Below are 24,030 nucleotides of genomic sequence, written 5' to 3'. Positions count from 1 at the left end.
AAGGTTCCCCTTGCACATACATGCTAGTCATTCCTGACTCTAGAGGGCAGTGCTCATCTCTGTTTAAAGCCAAAGAGCCAGTGCTGACTCAACACCGAAGGTGCACAGAGCACTGTTACCTTCCCATCAAAGGTGGTTCCTATTTTTCTACTTGCATTTTTTACATGCTTTCGAACTGCTATGTTGGCAGAAGCTGGGACATGTAACGGGAGCTCACTCCATTACTAGGGATTCGAACCACTGAACTGCCAACCTTTCTGATCAACAACCTCAGTGTCTTAGCCACTGTATCCCCTCCGTTAAGGACTATATGCCTGTAAAACATGGTTTATTATGTGTTATAAAATATGGGTTTTCAAAAATGATTGCATGCCACCTTGCTATACTTGGTGCATAATGTAGATAGATGCAACCTGGAGTTTCTCCAGACCAGATGTCCCCAAACCTGGCAACTTTAAGACTTGTGGACTTCAAGTCTTCTACAAGTCTTAAAGTTGCCAAGTTTGGGGACCTCTGATCCAGACCAATGCAGATCCATTTCAGTCTGTAAGATTTTTGCTTTATTGATTTGTTTTTCTATCAGGTACAATCTACAATGATTGATGCATCATGTTCACAATTTGTGCAACCCTGAATCCGGGTATCCACATTTCAGATGGAAACGCTATTCCTTTCTCATCAATAGTCACTTCATCCAAGGAACCTTCTTAAGAAGTTTGGGGAAGGCCCACTTCAGTTCCTTCTTATTTCACGTCAAGGCCAGGTCTTTCAAGGAACAAAACAGGAAATCTTCAGCATCTGCAACTTGGGCTCCTAATCAAGGGTGGGATTCAGCCGGTTTGGATCTGTTCGTGTGAATCGGTAGCTCCAACGACCAGCTGAGAGCAAACTGACCTATATACTGACCTATATACTATACTATACTGACCTATATTTCCTTTGTTTGAAGCCCAGCTGAAAGGCGTGGCAGAGTGGATGGTCACATCTCAGCTGTTTTACTCACCAGGGCTGCAGTAGAAAGAAGGTAAGTTGTAGAGTTTGTTTCAAATGCACAGCGCACGCTCAGCGAACTGGTTGTTACACAGGTTGAATCCCACCACTGTTCCTAATCCTTCAAAGGAGAGCAAAAAAAGGGGGGGATGCTGGCAGCTGCATTTCTTTGCACCCCGTTCCAGGTAGAAATGCAAGAGATATAAAAATACCTCTGGTTTCCCCTCATTTGGAACTAGGGGAAAAGTGATTTAGAGTTTTTAAGATCACTGAAGCCACTTCCTATTGTCTCTCTGCATAGTTTATGTATGCTTTGTTTAAAGGCTCCATTATTAGGACAATGGCATTAATTAGTCCCATTCAAATAAATGGGGAAAAGTGATCTCATTGGAAACTAAAATTCCCTTAACAATGTGGTAATTACCTTATATTAAGCACAGTACTTAATGTAAGGGGGAGCTTGCGGTTCAATATTGCTTTTATATTAATTCAACCAAAAAAGGAAGCCGTAGGCAGAGGAGGAACAAGAATTATCAGTAATGTATGAAGTCTCTTAGAATTATATTTGGGGTCATTACAAACTTTTAGAAATAAACAGTAGTTACAGGATGGTGATCCTGTAAAGCTTTCCTTTGCCCTTCAAAGTATAAGTTCTTTATTTGGAAAATATTGAAGTAGGGCAATTGTCAAATATATTTCATACTACTTTCGGTGATTTTTCACAGTGAAGGCTCAGAAAAATATATCTCCTCTGATACCCAAGCATTTCTTTTCCATTAATATTTTCAATAATGGATACACACACACACTTACATATACATACATATATTGTCCTAAAAATGCGAGTTCCAGGTGTAATTATAAAAGAAACAGACATTGTGATCTCCGGAACTTTAAAATATATTGCTCACTAAGCTTTCATTAGCCACTGCTAACATCCTCAGAGTGTAAAAACCATTAAAGAGATACCTGCCTTTATACAATGTTAATTAATTTGGCCATTGTGTGTGTGATAGACCCATCCACCTGCCTCCCACCTGTAATTAGCTTTGTTAAATCAACATCAGATAGCTCAGCATTATTTCCTGGGGAGGAACAGTCCAAGCTGGGTTCGATAAGAGAGGGAGGAATAGGAGCATCCATTAACATGCCTGATGTAAAAACAACAAAGCTAATTACAGGTGGGAGGCAGGTGGATGGGCCTATAACACGCACAATGGCCAAATTGATTAACATTGTATAAAGGCAAGTATCTCTTTAATGGCTTTTACACTCTGATGATGTTAGCAGTGACTAATGAAAGCTTAGTGAGCAATATATTTTAAAGTTCTGGAGATTATAATGTCTGTTTCTTTTATACAGCATATATATGTACACACAGAGTGGATCACTTGGCTAGCTGCTGCAAGAAAATTGCCCAGACTGTTTACAAACAATAGCATAATGAAGTAGCAGCAATGGTGCATTGGAAGACCTGCAAGAAATGCCATTGCCTGCAAGCAAGAACTGGTATGACCATTGTAGGAAGTTAGCACCCACCCTTCTCCTAGAAGAATGAAATATCCTAGAAATATTTAAAAGGCAGAATATTGTATTTTCCTGGATGAAAAATGGAAAAACATGTTTTTAGGCAGGAAACAGACTCAATCTCAATAGCCCCTACCTTTGTCAATGGGCCATTAAAATGCCTGAGCCAGTCTGTTCTACATAACAAATATCTCCCCACTTCAGCTCCAGGGTGATGGGATTAAGGCATGATAGGATTAGTCCTTTACCCCTCTCACCACAGGGCACCTGGGAAGAAGGAAGGCTCAATCAAACCTGAACTCAAAACACAACCTAAGGAGTTGTCCCTGCATGGCCCCATGGGAGTCTGACAACCAATCAGAATACATTTCTTACACAGGAACAGGAAACAGAGAGGTGGGACTGAACAGAGAGTATAAAAACTCTCAGCAAGCTTTCTTCTCTCTTTTTTCTTCTTCAATCAACTTCTGGAAGCATGTTATCCAGTGGTGGGATACAACCGGTATGCCCCAGTATGGGCATACCGGTGCCTGCTGGGAGCACCAGGTACCATTCTGGTACGGTGCTCCAGAGGTCACACCCACCCGCCCGCCCTCCTTACCTGTATTTGAGCTGATCAAGGCTTACACGCACAGAGCATACGGTGCCTGCGCGATGCTCCATTGAGCAGCTCGAGTGTCGCAGAGCATCTCAGGTGGTAACTACACAAGCGTGTGCTGTGCGCGTACATGTGGTAGACGCCTGGCCCTGTTGCACCGTACCGGTTGCAATGGTATCCAGAACCCACCACTGACGTGATCCCCCTTTTCTGTTCAGGAGCGCAAGCCATGTGATCCTGTTCATCATTAAAACCATCTTTCCAAGCAACCTCCATGTTTCCACTGTCTTTTTCCCCACTTGGAACTGAACCCAGGTGGACATTTCTTCCAACACCATAAAATAGAAAAAGTAATGGAAAAACTAAAGAAGCTAAAGTGCTTTGGGACTTTAGAATTCAAACAAACAAGCACCAGACACGTAACACTCTTGACGTAACTTTCGTTGATAAGAAAGAGAAAAGGAAACGTGGATGGTGCACATGGCAGTTCCTGAAAGGCAGTAGAAGAGAAAGAACCTGCCTGAAATTCCTCAATGGGACAATTGACAATGCTGGATCTTTACTCGGTCACAGCCTTCAGACAATCAAGCCCAGCCAGGGAGAACCTCACTGCATACAAGGACAAAGCATTGGCCGCTTTCTGTCTCAGTGAGGAGGGCAATTTGTTCAAACCTGCTGCTTCTTTAATGGACCAGTTAATGAAAGGTGTAAAATATGGGCTCGATAAAACAACTGTGAGATGGATTCAGAAGAGTGGAATGGCTGCATCTGGAGAATATCCCTAAATGGTTAAGCATTATTTTAGGGAGCAGAAGTATGTGCAGTTCCAGAGGCTTTGGTCTGGACCCTGGACTTCTCAACATGTCCCCTAATGACAAGGTGTGAGGAGGGGATTAAGAGAGCTGCAGGAAAACCAGGAAAGTGGAAATGAAAGGAAGATTTTAAAAAATCTAGGCAGACATAAATAGTGGATGCATACTGATGAGAAGGAAGGAAGGAAAGGAAGGAAGGAAGGAAAATGAAAAGAAATAAGGGAAGGAAGGGAAAGAGGAAGGGGAAGGAAGGAGAAATAAGGAAAAGCAGGAAGGAAAGGAAGGATGGGAAAGGAAGGGAAGGAAGGAAATGGAAGGAAGGAAGGAAGGGAAGGAAGGAAATAAAAGAAGGAGGGAAAGGAAAGGAAGGAAAGGAAATAAGGAAAGGAGGGAAGGAACTAAGGGAAGGAAGAAAGGAAAGGAGGGAGGGAAGGGAGGGCAGGGAAGGAAGGGACAAATGAAGGAAAGGAAGGAAGGAAGAAGGACAAGAGGAGGGAAGGAAGGAAGGAAGGAACAAAAGGAAGGAAGGAAGGAGGGAGGGGAGCGAAGACAAGGAAGGAAAGGAAGAAGGAATACCACCCTGTCATTGGCAGAATTAGGGTGTATGTGATTACATTTTGTCATATTTAAGTTCAAACAATAAATTTAACTGATAAGGTTAGAAGATGATGTTTACTTTTAAACAAAAAGGGATATTTTTATCCGGCTTTGTGGAGAAAATATGTGATGCCCGCTTTAAGAAACCAAGTCAGTAGGATTTTGGGGTAGGTTTCTTAGTAAAATATGGGCCTTGAGGAACAAAACTTGGAAGCCTCGGACAAGAATTATTGGGAAGTGGGGTTGCAGAATGCTATCTTAAAAAAATATAAATAAAATCATTTAGCTGCCTACTGGTGGTTGAAAGTTCTGAAATCCTTAATCCTGGGAGATTATATTTTGCAAGGATGGAAGGAAGGAAATGATTTTCTCAGCTCTCAAAAATTTTGCAGAAAAATGTCTCTCACAAATACCCATGCACCAGTGGTGGGATTATTATTTTTACTACTGGGTTCTGTGGGTGTGGCGTTGGTGGGTGTGACAGGGGAAGGTTACTACAAAAATCCCTATTCCCTCCCGATCAGCTGGGGGCGGGGCCAGTCAGTGGTGGTATTTACTGGTTCTCCAGACTACTCCAAAAATTTTGCTACCAGTTCTCCAGAACTGGTCAGAACCTGCTGAATGCCACCTCTGCCATGCACCAAAAGATATGAAATTGAAAAGGACTGAAGCATGTAAAGTCCGCACCAGGTTTTTGGGGTGGGGGGAGGCATTTAAGGGTCAGATTGGTTCCAAGACTCTAATTTAAGACTTTTGCTTTACGATAAGATGCTCTAAGTGTATTAAACTTCCAACAATACGATTGGATTTTTAAAAAAAATATATATCGTGCAGCACAGTTGACTCACAGAATTTCAAGGATGAGGCATCTGTTTGCCATTTCGAATATGAAAATAAGATGAAATTGAAATGATTAAAAGATTATCATATGTCATATGCAGGGACATGCACACATATTTTCAACATGACATGTGAACTTATTTTTCAATATGAGATATTTCATCATGAGATTTCCCAATGCTTCTTATGCATCACATACAGGGTTCATACTTTTCAGAAACTAGGATATGTACAACTTGGAAGTTTCTTGAAGTCTTCCCAGCTGCTTTTTTTAACCAGGTTTTTTGGACTGTTAATACAAAATTGGATGAAGATGAAATTTACTAGAGTCACTTTTTAATACTGCTGGTCTAATTCACACCTTTGCTTTCAGCCTGATATGAAAAAGGATGGAGCACATCTGTATCAGAAATGTTGGGTGATATAAACCAGTGGTGACAATTCAATTTTTTCACTACGGTTTTGTTGGTGTGGCTGTGGTGGGTGTGGCAGGGGAAGGGATACTACAAAATCCCCATTCCCTCCCCACTCGGGGGACAGCCAGAGGTGGCATTTGCCAGTTCTCCAAACTATTCAACATTTCCGCTAGAACCTGCTGAATTTCCAGAACCTGTCAGAACCTGCTGAATTTCACCCCTACATTACACATTATTAGGATTAATTATTATTAGGACCAGGAGAATTAAAAACTGAGCTTCAACATGTAAATGTTTTCCAGAAGGGACTTTGGAAAAAAGCTAGACAAATTTCCCTCCATGGGCGCAAGTAAGGTTTGAGTGGTTGGATGTGTAAACCAGAAGTGGTGTTCAGCTGGTTCGGACCGGTTTGCCCAAAGCTGTGCAAGCGATCAAAGTGCATGCATGGAAGGCTGAGCATTTGCGAACCAGTAGGGAAAGTAAGTGAATATGACCCCTGGTAAACACCCAAAATATTCTCACACTGTCCCCATCCTTCTCAAATGTTCCACATCCTGAATCATCTCTGGTGGCCTCTTAGTGTTTGTTCAGGCAACATTCAACCTTCCTGGTCTTTAATTCCAGCCACCTTCCCTTAACCTTGGACTTCACTGTTTGTCCTATCAAAACAGTCTTATTATTCTCAAAAGCTCAGTTTCCCTTTGCAATATCCTCCAGCATGGTTTAGAAACAGATTTTGTTTCTTGGCTGTCTTTGAAATGTAACTTCAAATGAACTTTCCATGGCTCCTTTTTTGTTCTTTGGGGCATCATCTTTTGCCAAAACACTGGTATGGAGATATATGAGATATGTTTGCACCTCAATTTGCTAGTTTGTTGGGGTTGAGATATTCCTTTTCTTTTCTTTTTTACTTTTAGAGTTTTCTATGTTCAAACTAAGTGCCCTGGATATTTATCTTCACTGAGTTCATTACGAGGTAGGCTCTTGAAGATCAGCAGGCATTGTCAGGCTCAACGGAATTATGATCTTACATTGGAAGGCAATTAACATTGTCATTTCCTAGTTCCCGGGTGTTAATATTTTGCTCTGTCTAATAACACCGCAGCTCAGAATTTAAACAAACTAAGATAACATTCTCCTTCTCTGCATGCTAATACATACATAATGCATACTAATCCAGATGATGATGCTCTCTTTGCTATAAGCCTGATTCCACTCATCCTTTCAGATGGCTGTCATAACAGGGGAAAATCAACTTATTTCTTTCCCAATGAATTTTATTTATGCTAAGAGTGATGCATATCTTAGGGGAGGATCTTACACCATCAGAAATAGGTCCCTTATTGTTGCTACAGTCTTGTGGATGAGATTTATTTCAATCCAGCAATATAATCGTCATCATCCAGCATGAAATGGAGTCAGGGAAACCTTATTTCCTAGCAAGCACCATTCTTCAAAGACCAGTCTGGTCCAAGATAAGCCACATGGCCAACTCTCCCTCTATAATTTCTCTTTCCATTATTGGCTAAAGAGCCAAAAAAAAAGTTGAGTTGTTTCAGTTTGTATACAGATAATCCTCTTCTTAAAACTTTTTTCAGTGCTGTGGTAACTTCAAATAGTCATTAAACCAATGATTGTAAGACAAGGATTGTATGTAATACTGAGCCTGAGGGAGGGGTCAAATATGTCATCAGTTTGGAGTTCCTTTGCATCCACAAAAGATCTAAGTCCAGCCCACCTTGAATTATGTTGACTCTTATCTACCATTAATTCACCTTGACCATTGGTACTTCAGATTCTTGTTTACAGATAGGATGGAATAAACCTGCACTTATCTGAATAACCTTGGTTCCTGATTTCTTGCACCTAACAGTACCTCTATTTATTTATACAAATTCAGTTGTCAGTGAAAGATTCTTGAAAGAAGGGAATCTCCACTCATCTCTTGAGGTCTTATGCTACACAAGAGAGCTACAGGATGTTGATTGATATATATTTGAAAGCATTGGTCTTCATAACAATGGGACCAGGGAAATCTGCCAAGGGCCCCAACATCTACAGCTGCAACATCTACAGCTCCTAAAATATCATATTTTATTTCTTTCAGCTTTCTATTTTTATGCTTCCTTTACAACAGCCAACATTGGAACCCCATACTGGTCCCCTAATTTAATGGCTTTTAATTATGCTTGGATTCCAGCTGGAATTCTGAGTAATGTAATCATCACATGCCCGGAAGGCAGGAGAGTGAAGAAACATGAATTTGATGAAATGGATTGCTTTAATATTTCTTATAGCAATGAGGAGAGTTAAAACCATTTGGAGGTAAGGCTTCAGATAGCTCTTGTCATGGATTTATAGCTAAACATTTGTTTTTAGTGTATGAATCTAGAGAACCATAAACACATAAGTAAAGAGATAAATGGTCTAGCTATTTCAGAGTGCAATTACCTGTTAGACTTGGATATAGATTACTAAATAAAAAGACCAACACAAATGATGAACTCTACACTTAATTTGAAAAAAAAAAAAATCCAAAGTGCTGAAGTAGTAATCAAAACTGGAATGCATTATATCATATGTACCATCAAATTTCAGATCAAATTAACCCAACTAAGATAAATAAAGGTAAAGGTTTCCCTCACACATATGTGCTAGTCGTTCCCGACTCTAGGGGGGCGGTACTCATCTCTGTTTCAAAGCCAAAGAGCCAGCGCTTTCTGAAGACATTTCCATGGTCATGTGGCTGGCATGACTCAACGCCAAAGGTGCACAGACCGCTGTTACCTTCCCACCAAAGGTGGTCCCTATTTTTCTACTTGCATTTTTACATGCTTTCAAACTGCTAAGTTGGCAGAAGCTAGGACAAGTAATGGGAGCTCACTCTGTTAGGTGGCACTAGGGATTCGAACTGCCAAACTGCTGACCTTTCTGATCGACTGGCTCAGCGTCTTAGCCACTGAGCCACCCTGTCCCTTTTTATTATTACAATTATTTTGTAATAATAAGAGCAATACAATTGGGCTGCATACTGAATGATGGAAAAGGCCATTTGTTTTAATTAAGTTAGAGTACCAGTAGCACTGCTGAAATTAAACGGGTATGGATTGGAGTTTATTCCTTCGATTGGCAGTAATTGGCAGTTCCTAGAAGAGAAGAAGGATCTTGAACCTAAAAGGCTCCCAGAATTAAACCAAACATTAAATGCATGGATTCCCACCAAACCATCTGCTATTTGCAGCCAACAAGCCACCTGCTTCTTTCAATGGAAAATGTTCAGTCCTGGAGTAGAGAGGAAACATTGTCTGTTCCATCACGTATTTCTCTACGTTCTTCCTGGTCTGCACCTAACTAAATTGAAATATTGGGTTGGTCAGTACTTGTTATTCAAAGAGGCAAAGCAGCAACAGAATGTGTGGGTGCTCCGATAACCCTTTTCTGCAACTCTTAAAAGCAACTGCATCTTCTCCTTGTATTGCAGAGGCAGAAAGTTTGGTGCAAGGTGTCAGTTTTACAGCCATGCTCTCCTCTGCTCCAAAGCACCTTCCCCCTGCCCCCGACAAATCCAAAGTGAATATGCAGCCTTATAAAAGAAGCAATATTAGGCTACACTCACAGCCTGGTGGAGGGTAGCAGAATGATGCTAGGTCCTCCACAGTCCCTTCCAGTCCTATGATTTTCTGATCATTTTGTACAACATCATTAGTAAAGGCACCTCCCCCCCCCAGTTTTAGCCCATCACCCACAGTTTGGAAAGGAGGGAGTGTTAATCTGTTTATTACATCAATTTCTATACTCTACCTGTTGTCAAGCTTTTAGAGAGTGTTACAATCTTAATAGCAATAGCAATAGCACTTAGATTTATATTCTGCTTCACAGTGCTTTTACAGCCCTCTCTGAGTGGCTTACAGAGTCAGCCTCTTGCCCCCAACAATCTGGGTCCTCATTTTACCCACCTCAAAAAGATGGAATGCTGAGTCAACCTTGAGCCAGGCAGAATCGAACTTCTGGCAGTGGGCAGAGTTAGCCTGCAATATTGCATTTTAACCACTGTTAAAATGGGAAGGAGAAAGGGAATAAGAGGAAGGGAGGGAGGGAGGAAGGGAGAGAGGGAGGGAGGGAGAGAGGGAGGGAGGGGAGGGAGGGTGGGAGGAAGGGAGGGAGGAAGGAAGGAATAGCAATATCACTTATATACTGCTTCACAGTGCTTTTACAGACCTTTCTAAGCGGTTTACAGAATCAGCCTCTTGCCCCAAACCCCAATCTTGGTCCTCATTTTACCCACCTCGAAGGGATGGAAGGCTGAGCTGGATAACATATCCTTAATCAAAATGTAAGATCTACAATACAATTTGACTAAACAGTTTTAGTTACTCCCAACTCCATGCACAAAAGAAGAAGAAAAGGAAAACATTCAAACAACATATCATGTTTTAAGCATTCTGACAGAGTTTGCACCTTCAGAGCTAGTTCACTTAACCACCAATTGCTTAGTGACTATTCAATGTTATGATAGACTCCCCTCAAAGTACTTACAACCTGCTTTTGAAATTCCAACTGTCCCCCATGATTATATAGTTGCATTTGGGGCACTTGGAAACCAGTTCACACTTATGGCTGTTTGCAGTGTCCCACAAATTTTGGGTGTTTTTTTTTTAAACTGTTTCTGACATTTATATCTGGCTTCTAGCAAAAAAAACAAAACAAAACACCCTATCCATTAGATAAAACAGATTTGCTTAGCAACCATCATGTTTGCTTAATCAGCACAATAAAAGTCATAAAATTGGATGCAACCCATGTGATAACTCACAATGACTAAAAAGTGTAATTCCAGATTAAATTATGGTCATGAGTCAAGGAGTACCTGTAACCTGTTGATTCTCTCTCACTGTGCAAGAAAATGGAAAGGAAGCAGAAGTGCTTGAGCCTCGCGCCTACCGTGTTTCCCCGAAAATAAGACAGGGTCTAATTTTCTTTTGACCACCAAAATAAGCACTTGGCTTTATTTTCAGGGAGGCCCTATTATTTTTGATGTGCAGGAGACAGCAATCATGGTCACCTCTTGGCTGCTGCTGTGTTGCAATATTTTTGGGGAGGGCTTATTGTATGTGCTCAAAAGCCCAATTGGGTTTATTATCTGAGGAGGGCTTATTTTCAAGGAAACAGGAAAGATGTGGAAAGTCATGCCCAATGCATTTTTACTTGAACATCTTTCTTTTCTGTGAACTGTTTCATTCTGGGTGGGTTTTAGGAGCTCCTTTAACCCTCTGAACTAAAAATTTTAGGCTCCCTGGAGATTGCAGCAAATAAAAAAAACATGTTGTTGTTCTATTAAACAAAGTTAACAACTAAACAAAATCTTCTCAGTAAATATGTATAGAATTGGACTTCAGAACACAAGGAATATATTTTAATTGAGCCTAATCATTCCGTTGTTTTGCAGAGAATTAGTTCTGTTTTTATTGCCTATTGGACATAATGAGCTTTATATTTTCCTTTTCTTTTAAGCTAGCACAGAACCAGACTGTTTATAAAACTAGTTGATTTTTTTCTCTTATTATTATTCAGAAATCTGCAATTTAAGCTTATTTTACATTACTAAAAATAGTTCCATTTTAAGCTCAAAAAGTCCTTTCTTTCCTTCCTTCCTAATTATACTGAATCATTGTTGCACAATAAAACAAATGAACAATATTGGCAAACAAGGCTGTTTCCAACCTGTCCTTGTGCAAACACATACTTCTGTACTCTAAATTATCTCTTTATATCCCCAGAAGGGAACAAAAATATTCTATTCACACACACATACACACACAGATACATATTTTTGTCTATATACCAAATCAAGCAGTATCATTTCACTATTGTTATCAAAAACTCTAAATTGCGACAAGACAAAGCCAATGTGCCCATTATTGCAACACAGAATTGAATCATCAATGAAATAAGCTCTTTAACCAATAGTAAAGTCCTTATTACTGCTAGAACAAACTGATTTCCTTACACCCAGTTGAAAGTGTATATGTTTCTAAAAAAACTAATCAAGGAGAGAACCAACATAGACATAAAGTGAAATTTTCTGACAGTGAGAACAATTAATCAGTTGGAATGGCTTGCCTCCAGAAGTTGTTCCAACACTGGGGGTATTTGTTTGAAATAGTATAAGGTCTCCTACTTGAACAAGGATTGGACTAGAAGACTAGAATAACACTGTTATTCTGTAATTCTGTAAAGAATATACAACACCCTTGTTCCATCATAATCAAAGTCAACAAACCAGGACAAGTTTCATCAATCTTCTTCCCTGCAACTCCCATAAACTACCACACAGCATGGTGAAATTATTTGTGAAGACCACTGTAGAACAGCCATCAACTTTCTACATTGGTGTATTTAAATAAGAACTCTTTTTCTAATGAAGTTTCATATATCAGCCGCCCAGGAGCTAAAACAGAGCCAAATATGCCATCCAAGACGCAACAAAAATGGAAAGGACTCTTTCACACTCATATTTTATACCAGCAGTTTAACACTGACTTAAATTAAGTCAACACATTCCATATTTTAATTATGCATTTACTGTCCAAAAATTGCAACTCTTCATAAATCTGTGTTTTATAGGGTAGATCAGACATGTTCAAATATTTTCTTTAAAAAAGAAAAGAAAAGCTTATGGCTTAGGAATGTGGGAATCAATTTGAATTCCTACATCAAGTCTACCAGATTTGTGTGCGACACACGTTTCCATGGTCTAAATAGCAGCAAAAATTCTCTCTCGCTCTTGCTGCTATTTTGAAGCCAGTTGTATTTCACTAGTTCAAATCAGGATGTTTTCCTCAATTGAGCAGGAAGGTTGCAAATTGTGATCGTCTGACTGTAGGATGTTGCAACCATCCTAAAAGCAAGAATTGTGATTACGTGAACTTGGGTGGTGGTGCAACAATCATAATTTTAAGGATGGATCATGACTCACTTTTTCTGAGTCTACTGTAACTTAGAACCATTGTTAAATGAATGATTATAAGTTGAGGATTACTAAACCAGGTAGTGGTGAACTGGAGCAAGCTTGCACTGGCTCACAAGTGCTGATTGTTAAATTTTCTGGAATTTTGCAAGCTGGTTGAGAGCAGAGCAGAAGCCAACGCCCAGGGCACTGAACAGCTCTTTCATGGCGAGCTGCCTAGTGGGACAGTAGCAATGGAGCTTGCAGAGATAGTACTTAACTATTTGTTAGTACACCACTGGTACTTGGAAAAAACAGCAGTTACATTTCTTATCAGGCATTAGTTTTTCAACACTAAATTGCAACAGATTATTGAATAAACAACATTCTGTCTCATTGCTACATTTAACCGAGATCTTTCAGATGGTCCAGTCTTCTCTAACCAAACCCTGTAGACACACTGAGGTAACAACTCACAAGGTCTTAGCCCATGAACCAAAACCAAGGAAGAATTAGCAGGAGATGCAGAAAAATGATGTCTCTACTATATCAGAACTTGATATAGGTCGTCCAAGAAACAGAAACAGGGAAAATAACAAGTTGTGTATAACAAGAATCTTGCAATTGTGGCTCATAGAAAATTAAACTTTTGAAGCAATCATCAAAGAGATAATGAAAAAGAAGCACATAAATAAAGGCAGACTGAGGTTTTCTTCCTGAATCCTGCATTGCATGCAATATGAGAACCCTGCCAATCAATGCAAACAGTTTATTAATATTTTACTGAAAAATGTTCTGATAAATCAAACTTCGGCTATCTTGATAAGATGTTGCTAAGCAACTTGCAGGATGGGTGAAAATTAGTTTTCACAGTAACCTTTCAGTCAAGGGAAATCAGAAAAGTTTGTCCATTCAAAAGCTATTTTTCACCCAACGCTTACACACAAAAAACCCCAATGCTCCAAAATGTATATTTCGTCTACCTTCTTCAAATAAAAGCAAAAGATATTCAGAAAAAAGGAGATGCAGAAAAAAGAAGACAAACTCTTTTGAAACGAAATATGGTACTTACCATAATCACTGTCATAGAAGACTATAAATTTTTGCCATCTCAGTTCGGTGACGAGTTTCAGCATCACGTCGTTGAGTCGCACAGGTGGCCGGGCTGCTAAGGTGTACTCTTCTTCCTCTGGGCTAGGATTCAGGTGGCATGCCGTCCGTGGAGAACCGCCTGTGTTGCGTTGAACAAACAGGTGAGGGATGTGCATGGCATCTGTCAAAGACTGCAAGGCATTGGCGGAGGCACAACCAGTAGAAGTCACTAAGGCTAAAATCCCCAGGGTCATCAGGTCACAGGCTGGAAGAGAAGAAGGAAAGGAAGAGGACCGTCAGTTGAGGTGCAAAATGTAGACATTGTTAGTCAGGTCACATCAAGCAACAAGGTGAACATAGTGAGGCTTAGTGTTATTCTGACTAGGCTTTCCCAGCAGTATGAAGTCAAGTCCGAGTACTGATAAATCCCTTTTATTTAATTTACAGTGAATTCCTCTCCAGCAAAGTCCTGGCCCACAGTCTTTCAAGAGATTTCACAACTACAGACCTTTATCAGGCTTGGAGAGTGGCCAGGCCGATATCTTTCAGATGCCACAATACTTGGCAAGAATGCAGGAATGAACTAATTGTCTCCTGCAAACACCCCTCCCCTTTCACACCTCTTTTATTCCCTATGGGAGGGGCCATTCACCATCCATCTTTGGCCTTACTCCCAAGTCAATCCCTGTGATTTGGCTGTTCATCTCATCTGGCAACTCTGCATATGCACACACTGGGAACAGGCTCCAGCTGTTCCTCTGCCTCACTGATGTCTGACTCTGAAGGCAGCTGATAAATGTCAGACAGCCCTGGCCCCCTCTCTGCCTCCAACTCAAAGCCCTCATTAGAGCCTTCCCCAGAATCCAGGACTGGCCCATGTTCCTCCCCAACCTCCTCACTGTCTGAATCTGCTGCCAGCTCTGCTGGCTGCTGGTGGGCCACAACAAGTGTGGTGGAATGTGGTCTGGATTCCCAAAGAAAGAGGCTGCATTCCCAATGATCAAGCGACAGCAAAGCTTAGATATTTGGTTGGGAGGAAGAGAGTTAAGGGGGCTCCTCCCTAGAATTTCTCAGAGTGTATCTTTAAAAGTGCAAATAGTTGCTTAATTTGACAAGGTTTTTGTCCTGTGTGAAGAACCATAAAGGATGCTACTTAGAAGTTACGCTGTGAATCTTCCTTAGCCTTTGGAGCATGACATTTAAAAGGGTATGTGGTTTGGCAGATTGACAGAGTTGGAAGATACCTTATAGGTCATCTAGTCCAATCCCCCGCTCAAGCAGGAGACCCTACACCATTTCTGACAAATGGCAGTCCAATCTCTTCTTGAAAGTCTCAAATGATGAAGCCCCCACAACCTCCGAAGGCGACTTCTGTTCCATTGGTTGATTGTTCTCACTGTCAGAAAGTTCCTCCTTATTTCTAGATTGAATCTCTCCTTGGTCAGTTTTCATCCATTATTCTTTGTCTGAGATTCAGGTGCTTTGGAAAAATAGCTTGGCCACCTCCTCTCTGTGGCAGCCCCTCAAATACTGGAAGACTGCTATCATGTATTCTTTGGTCCTTCTCTTCACTAGACTAGCCATGCCCAGTTCCAGCAACCGTCGTTCGTATGTTTTAGTCTCCAGTCCCCTAATCATCCTGGTTGCTCTTCTCTGCACTCTTTCTAGAGTTTCAACATTTTTTTAATAGTGTGGTGACCAAAATTGGATGCAGTACTCTGGATGTTGTCTTTCTAGGGCTTTATAGAGTGGTGTTGCTTAGAGCTGAAGCAAGTTCTGCATATAGCCTCTTGTTAAAAAATGCAATATATGGTGTTTCATATTAAGCAATCAGAGTTTTAAATTACTTAACTCATGGTTTCTAGCCTGATGCCTTAACCATTAATCCTATGTTACTATTGGTGAACTATCCAGTGCTGGTTGAAGTCTGGCAGTGTCCAAATTGAATTAAACTTACAATTTACTATTAAACAATACTAATTGGAGGCCATGCATGCCATCACATTTAAGCCTAAAATGTTATAAAGTGTACCATGAAGTCCACCAGCTTAAAGTTGTGACAGCTTGACAATTCCCCAGAGGATATGAATAAACCATCATTTGAAGCCAGAAAAAGTGAAAGCAATTAATCATACTAGCTAATTTAAATATTGGTCTTGAATGTATATTGGTGCAAATGTGTTTGATCTCATGAGATTCTTCCTTTGTCAAACTTCGTCAGAAGCAATATTGAGCTGGAAGATATCCGAAGCATGGAAAGTTAGAATCCAGAATTTTCTGGAGCTGCTAAATGCCAACCAAGATTATGACCAACCCTTTCATTTTTCCCTTTGTTCAGAAGAATAAATTCTACTAAGAATATTACAATTCAAACCAAAGTTTTCACATTCATACATTTCCCTCATTTTTCTTCAGAGGGGGTTAGATTGTGTAGCAAAAAGAAATAAAAACCTTTTTCCAGCCTCACAGGCCGCTTTCAAAAAAAGTAAAGGGAGCTATTCCTTCTCTAAAATATCAAAGCAGTTATTATATTTAATACCGGGTGGCATGGAAGAATAATTCTTAAAGAATGTACATAAAAAGACTTCTAGGAAACTTGACATTATAAATTAATATCACAAGACTTTGTGAAGTATTATTTGTTATTGTTAATGAATCATTAATGTTTTAAGATGTTAGTGGATAAAATATTTGGAGGCCAATTAATAATGCAGTTCAGGATATTTAAAAACATTGTGTTGTCTTTCAGCAGCTGGAGGGAACATAAACATTAATCTCTTTACATTTTAGATTTGATATTTAGTTTGTTGTATGCCTCCCAGAATCATAACTTGTAAGATTGGGTGGGTGGGGCGTTATATAAATTAGATAAATACATAAAGTTAGCAAAAGTTTTTCACTGCATCTCATTGAAGCCTAACCAGAGATAATCAGAGACCCGAAAAATAATAGAATAGAATAGAATAGAATAGAATAGAATAGAATTATTTATTGGCCAAGTGTGTTTGGACACACAAGGAATTTGTCTTTGGTGCTTATGCTCTCAGTGTACATAAAGAAAATTAAAATAGAATACATTCATCAAGAATCATAAGATACAACACTTAATGATAGTCATAGGTTACTAATAAGCAAGCAAATCGTACTAGGAAACAAACAAAACAATATAAATTTTAAAGATACAAGCAACATGGTTATAGTCATAAGTGGAAAGAGATAGGTACTAGGAAAAATACAAAAAAGCACAACAAAGGATGTTTTTTCTGCGCCAATTCCAAAAGTGCAAACTGCCCAAAGAGCTGCTGATACAGTTCTTCTACAACTGTATCAGCAGCTATAGCCTCTATAACTGCCCGATTTGGCTCTGCAACCCAACAAGACAGACACAGACTTCAACAGAGAATTAGAACTGCAGAAAAAACAATTGCTACCAATCTGCCTTCCATTGAGGACCTGTATACTGCATGAGTCAAAAAGAAGGCTGTGAAAATATCTACAGAAACCTCACACCCTGGACATAAATTATTTCAACTTCTACCCTCAAAGCGACACTATAGGGCACTGCACACCAAGACTACTAGACACAAGAACAGTTTTTTCCCGAATGCCATCACTCTGCTAAACAAATAATTCCCTCAACACTGTCAAATTATCTACTAAGACTGTATTATTCCTCTCTTCCTTCCTAGTAATTATTTCTTTAGTCAAATTTATATTTAACCAAGCTAAATAACACCACATTGATATTTGAGGTATAAAAAATGCTCAGCAAAAATATTAATCTTGGGTCCACCCAGATGTGATTTTTTTTTATTCAGTACATTTGTGCAAGGAAGGAAGAAAATCCCTTGATGGTCCTTCTCACATCCTCATCAGCTACATTATTTAAATTTACTGAATTTTTAAAAAAATACATATAGAGAGATGTTGTTCCCCTTTTCAAAAAGATACCTCGAGTCTGCAACATGAAAACATTACATTGTCAGACAGGAAACTGAGGGTTAGGAACAAGACTTGTGATGTACCACTTGGTGGAAAAATGGTAAAGCAATGGTGGGATTCAGCCAGCCCGCACCTATTCGGGAGAACCGGTTGTTAAGTTTCTGAGCAGCTCGGAGAACCAGTTGTTGGAAGAAATCTCCTTTTGGTTTTTTCCATTTTTACAGGGCTAATCCTGTAAGGAAACATTCTGGTGTTGTTTCTAGCCTAATCTTTATCGCCCCGCTTACAGAAACTGCCTCTCTGGTTAACCCTTATTACATTGTAACAGCTAAAGCAAAGTGCTCATTGATGTGAGTGACTTAGAGTTGGCTACGCCCACAGGGTCACATGACCACTGGTCCACACCTACCCCGCTGGTCATTAGGGCAGAGAACCGGTTGTTAAATTATTTAAATCCCATCACTGGGTTAAAGTATTATGTAGCTAATAAATGTAATCAAATGTAATCAAAAATTAAAAATTAACTAGGATCAGACTGAAGGGCTATTGTGCCCAATCAGATTTTTCTATTCATCAATGGTATTAAAAGAGTAGAGAGATAAAAACCTTTTTATATTTTCATTTTAGCAACCACAGTTTCCCTCCTGTATCAAGTAACGTAATGATTTTAAAGAGATGTTGCCAGGTTAATATTCCCCACATAAGTGGCATTTGGCTCAGGGATCAGCTAAGTAACAGTATTAGTAATAGTTCTTTTAAAAGAACGGTAACAGTTCTTTTAGCAGATCATGTTTCTCCTAAGTTACAACAAGCTTATAGCAGAAATAAATCTGGCATTTAACAAGTAGGCAATTTGAACTTAAAGCTGAAGAAAGTCCCTTCCAATTTATAAAGGGTTAAAAATGAGATTTAGGAGTGGTGTAATAGTTTCTGGAAAGCCAAATAAAATAGCTGATAGAGGAAAAAGTGAGTACAATTGATCTGGAAATAACCCCTTCTTGGAAAATATATAAGAGAAAATCTCTGGATCTTGCTGTGGATTTGCTCCCCTTAAAAATCACTTAATTTCTCCATAGAATTCTTTGTGTTTCTGCTTTTCCCTCAGTCCCTGCCTCTTAATTCCTGAAGTTACAATTCTCAAAGCCTTTTAGAAAAGCAGCAAATTTGCTGGGAAACAAGGAAGATAATTCATTGCCTTCAAACAAGTAAACCAATGAGCCTGTATTTTATCAAATATGGACTGCATATGTCACAGCTATTTGCGAATGTATGGAAATGTTTAGGCGTCTCTCAGCCTTCCACCCCAGCCCCCAGGTAGACCTGAATGATTAACATAGAAAAAATAGAACTCTCTTTTATTGAGATGGACTCAGGGGTGGGCTTCAAAAATTGTAGATAGGGGTTGTCTGCCCAGTTGCTGGGTGGGTGTGGCCATGTTGGACATGGCTTAGTCAGCCTCCTGTATTATGGGAGGAGGGGGGCGTTTTTGCCCTCCCCAGGCTCCGGAGGCTTTCCTCGAGGGTGGGAGGGTGAAAACCTTCTCCTCAGGCTCTGGAGGCCAGAATTGCCCCCAAACCTCTGGTAGGCCCATTTTTCACACTCTCCGAGCCTGCACGTACACTTACCTGCATCCAAAATGGGCCACGTGGGGACTCCTGGGAGGTGTGGGCAGGGCCAGCCAGGAGTAGAATTTAGGGGTTCTCCAAATTGCACAGAATCTTAGCTAGAAGTTCTCCTGAACCCCTGTGAACTCCCAACAGCCTACCCTTGGATGGACTACTGTATATTAACAATGCCTTGCAAGCTTGGTTGTGCTTTATTTTTTTTTCTCCTTCTATCCTCGTGAATGTATTTGCCTGAAACCAAATCTTATCTTCTTCCCAGGACTTAAAGAAGTGTCATGTGAAGTGTCAGTACCACTTTATAATGCCTTGGTAAGACTACACTTGGAACACCGCATGCAGTTTTGGTGACAATATAAAGACGATGTTGAGACTTTAAAGTGCAGAGAAGGGCAAGAATAATGATTAAGGGCCTGAAGACTAAAATAAATGAAGAATGGTTGCAGGAATTGCATATGTCTAGTCTAGTGGAAAGAAGAACTAGGGATGAACATGATAATAGTATTCCCATATTTGAGGAGCTGCCACAAAGAAGAGGGGATCAACCTGTTCTCCAAAGCACCAGAAGGCAAAACAAGAAGCAATAGATGAAAGCTAATCAAGGAGAAGCAACCTAGAACTAAGAAGGGATTTCCTGACAGAGAAAACAAATAATGCTCGCCTTCTGAAGTTGTGGGTGCTCATGTGGGTGGTTTTTAAGAACAGATTAGACAACCACTTGTCTGAAATGATATAGGTTCTCCTGGTTGAGCAAGGGGTTGGATTAGAAGATTTGAATAGATTACTTATTACTTTATCTTTTCTATCCACCTAGCTGAGAAAGTCAGAACCATTAGTAAAAATACCCTGTTTCCCTGAAAATAAGACCTCCCCGGATAATAAGCCCAATCGGGCTTTTGAGCGCATGTACTAAAATAAGCCCTCCCTGAAAATATTGCAACACAGCAGCAGCCATGAAATGACCAAGCTTGCCACCTCCTGCACCTCAAAAATAATAAGACCTCCTCCGAAAATAAGGCCAAGTGCTTATTTTGGGGATCAAAAGAAAATAAGACTCTGTCTTATTTTCAGAGAAACATGGTACTACCGGTTCACCAGAACCAGTAATAAAAAAAATGCTATTCGGTGAACTGTTATTTCCGATGATCAGCCGTGATGCACGATTTATATTAGCAAGAAAACAGGATTTTCTGCTTTCGAGCTAATCTGAATCACGTGGCACAATGGATTCCCCCCCTCGCTGTTTGCTTACCTTTGCAGGCTTGCCTCCACCCACTCATCTGGATGTTATCACATCTGTTTTTACACTCTGCGCATGCACGCTCACGTTGGTACCAAACCAGTAGCAAAAGTAAATTGATTTCACCCCTGTTCTAGATCATCTTCCTGAACCAGGAAAGTTTTTTCCTGTGTCTTTGTGAATAGAGGTTTAGATTCCAAAGAGGTTATGAAGAAGATAAATCACTAGAATGCATGCCTTCTGGTTTATGTTGGTTAAAATAGTTTATCCATAATTCAGGACATGAGTATTTAAGACTGCAATCCATCATACATTCATTTTCTAGGTAATGAATATATTAAGGTTGAGTAAATATGCATAGGATTATATTTCATGTCTCTTTTCTAAACATATTTACATGAAATTAAAACCCACTAAAACCAATGCAGAGGATTATTAGATCAGGTTGCAGGTTTCTTTGGAAACATTGAAAGAACGTTGTGCTAATGTGTGCAGGGTTTGGGCTAAATTGCTAATTTAAAAAAAAAAAACTTTAGTAAATTTATTTCAATGAACTAAAGTCACTTCTGAAAATCTTAAAAGATATTCACGTATTATAGGATTTGGCCCTTGGAAATTTCCCAGCGGGAATTAAATTTGCTGGATTTGGATGGACCGTGTGGTTCTTTCAGGCAGTTTCATCATGCCGTGTTCATAGGGTAGCAATGATTAGCAGAAATGCCTCTGAGGAATATACCCAACGTAGTTAATTCAGAACTCAGAAATTAAACAAAAAAGCTGGAGAAATAATCAAAATGGGAAGGTAGATTTGAGAGGAACAAGGATACAACTTTCACTTCAACTGCATCTGAATTGAAGGGAACTTCTATGGAGTTCTGAACCAAATAACACTGTATATCAGGGATATCAGGGATAACTGAAACCTGTCACTTATTCTCAGTATGTGTGTTTGTGCATAATATACAAACACCTGGCATGTGAAGAACATCAGAATCCAACACAGCAAGATGCTGTTTCCTAACACAAGCCCTTTATTAGGACTCTGTGACTGACTGAGCTGAAGCTCTGCCAAGGTTTACACAACTGAACAAGACCAAGGAAATCCAAGCTACACAGATTTCGGTAAGATTCATCTTTAAGGCTCATGTAGGCTAAATAGAGACCATTGGAAACTGCAAGAGTAATTTTCCCAGCCTCTTCTTGAGAGTTCCTTAAGTCAGAGTCCCTCTAGTACCCTAAGATGTGTCTTCCCAGATTTCCTCCTACTTTGGCTGAGTTGCTTTTTTCAAGATATTGCATCAAACTGACATGCCCACTGCTATCTGCTCTGTTTCTTCCCAGCCTCCCAATAACTCACATTCAAGACTGGCCACCAACATTTCCTAAATCCCTTCTTTCCCTGTGCACAACCACCTCTTAACCACAGTTGTCTTTTCGAACATAGATGGGATGTCCCATCTCACAGGTTTACTCTTCCTTCAAACTTCATTCCAGTCTATCTCACAGTGATACAGTAGGTGTACGTTCAGGAAAGAGCTAGCAGGAGTTAAATTCCCCAATAAGACATGGGGAAGATTTTATGATTGGCTAGAAAAAGAAATATAGAAAAGAAAGTAAGGGGAAGATACAGAACCCAGACGACACACTATTAAATGGAAAAAGGAGGGGGAGAGGGGGGAAAAAGAAAAGAAAGTACTAATATACAAGTATATATTCAAGAGTGAGATATAAAGGGGAAAAAACATAGTTAGGATAGATTAGTGAAGGAAAGGGAATAAGAAAAGATACTAAACTATATTGGGGTTTGCGGGAATACCATCCCAAGAAAACATAGAATGATATTTGAAAGAGACACCAATAAAAACAGAAAAAGAAAGGAAGAGAGGAGGAGAGGAGGAGAGGAAGAGGAGGCAAAGAAGAAAGAGGTAAGAAGAGGAGGGTGGAAGGGAGAGAAAGAGAAGGAGAGAGGGTAGGAAGAGGAAGAGTAGGAGTAGGGGAGAGGTAAGGGAAAAAGAAGGGAAAGGAAAGGAGGAAGGAAGTAGAGAAGGAAGGGAGGGAAAAAGAAAGGGAAAATAGTGTTACAACAGGAGGAAAGGATGGTAAATAAAGCACCCCAAACTGTATATTATAACCTTTTAAATTGAATAACAAATGTATAAGAATGACAAATGTAAGGAAGAACGATAACTATGTGAATGTATACCTATAATTGTATGTAAGAGAATAAAAAATAAACAACTTCCCCCCCCCCCCCAAAAAAAAAGATTTCATTCCAGTCTATCTCACAGCGATACGGTGGATGTACGTGCTGCTGCTTTGTAGGCCGGGGAGGTGGGGGATCTAAGATTGGATCGTGATTATTGTATCTGTCAGGGTGCTGAGGTTTTAGCTGCTGCCCAAGGAGACTGAGGTCAAAAATCTATCCAATGTTCAGGAAAGAGCTAGCAGGAAGGAGTTAAATTCTCCAATAAACTACATTGTTTTCAAATGAATGTACAAGGAAGCCTCATTAAGGAAGAAGATCAGCTACTGAAGAATCTACCAATCCACTCACAACATTTAAATTTCAAATGATCTAAGCCACAGAGCTCACTGTAACAGCATTGCCAAAAAGGCATTAAGAGTTGTAAATCTAATTTTGCGAAGCTTTTTCTCCCGTAACATTGTACTGTTAACTAAGGCATACATAACCTTTGCCAGACCAATCCTTGAATACAGCTTGTCTGCCTAGAATCCACACTGAATATCGGACATTAATACAATTGAACGGGCCCAGAGGTATTTCAGGAGAAGAGTACTCCACTCCTCTGCTCACAATAGAATTCCTTATGCCACCAGGCTCGAAATTTTGGGCTTGGACAACCTGGAACTTTGCTGCCTACAGTCTGACGTAAGCACAGTACACAAAATTGTCTGCTACAACATCCTATCTGTCAACGACTACTTCAGCTTCAACCACAATAATACTTGGGCAAACAATAGAAACTCAAGGTAAACCGGTCCAAACTCGATTGCAGAAAATACGACTTCAGCAACAGTGTAGTCAATGCCTGGAATGCTCTACCTGACTCTGTTGTTACATCCTCAAACTCCTACAGCTTCAACCTGTCTATGTGGACCTCACCCCATTCCTAAGAAGTCCCGATATGTCATGTGACGATGCTGTGACTATGCCAGTTTGACACCCCTGCTCCTAGCCATGACTGAAGACTGTGGAGTTCAGTCTGCATGTTTATACAGTCCCCAGATTGCGGGAGATGGTTTAAACACTGCCCAATTTCATGTCCTCCAACTTATCTAAAAGATTTGATTTGATTTGATTTATTTGGTTTGTATGCCGCCCTATTCCCGGAAGACTCAGGGCAGCTAACAATAAAAAGGGGAGGGGGTACAAAATAAAAATAGAAA

At 40.0% G+C, this 24,030-nt stretch overlaps 1 protein-coding gene across 1 annotated transcript in view; it reads right to left on the bottom strand.

Annotated features, from left to right (window-relative positions):
• Window positions 1-24,030, bottom strand: part of GRID1 (glutamate ionotropic receptor delta type subunit 1) — a 793,636-nt gene that overhangs the window by 389,611 nt on the left and 379,995 nt on the right. The window contains exon 3 of the mRNA XM_032231518.1: window positions 13,799-14,083. Within this exon, the coding sequence (XP_032087409.1) occupies window positions 13,799-14,083 (285 nt within the window). The remainder of the gene's footprint in view (window positions 1-13,798; window positions 14,084-24,030) is intronic.

Source organism: Thamnophis elegans, chromosome 15 (assembly GCF_009769535.1).
Source record: "Thamnophis elegans isolate rThaEle1 chromosome 15, rThaEle1.pri, whole genome shotgun sequence".
NCBI classification, from domain to species: domain Eukaryota; kingdom Metazoa; phylum Chordata; class Lepidosauria; order Squamata; family Colubridae; genus Thamnophis; species Thamnophis elegans.
The sequence above is the reverse complement of the archived record's forward strand: the minus strand, read 5'-3'. Positions and strand labels throughout refer to the sequence as shown.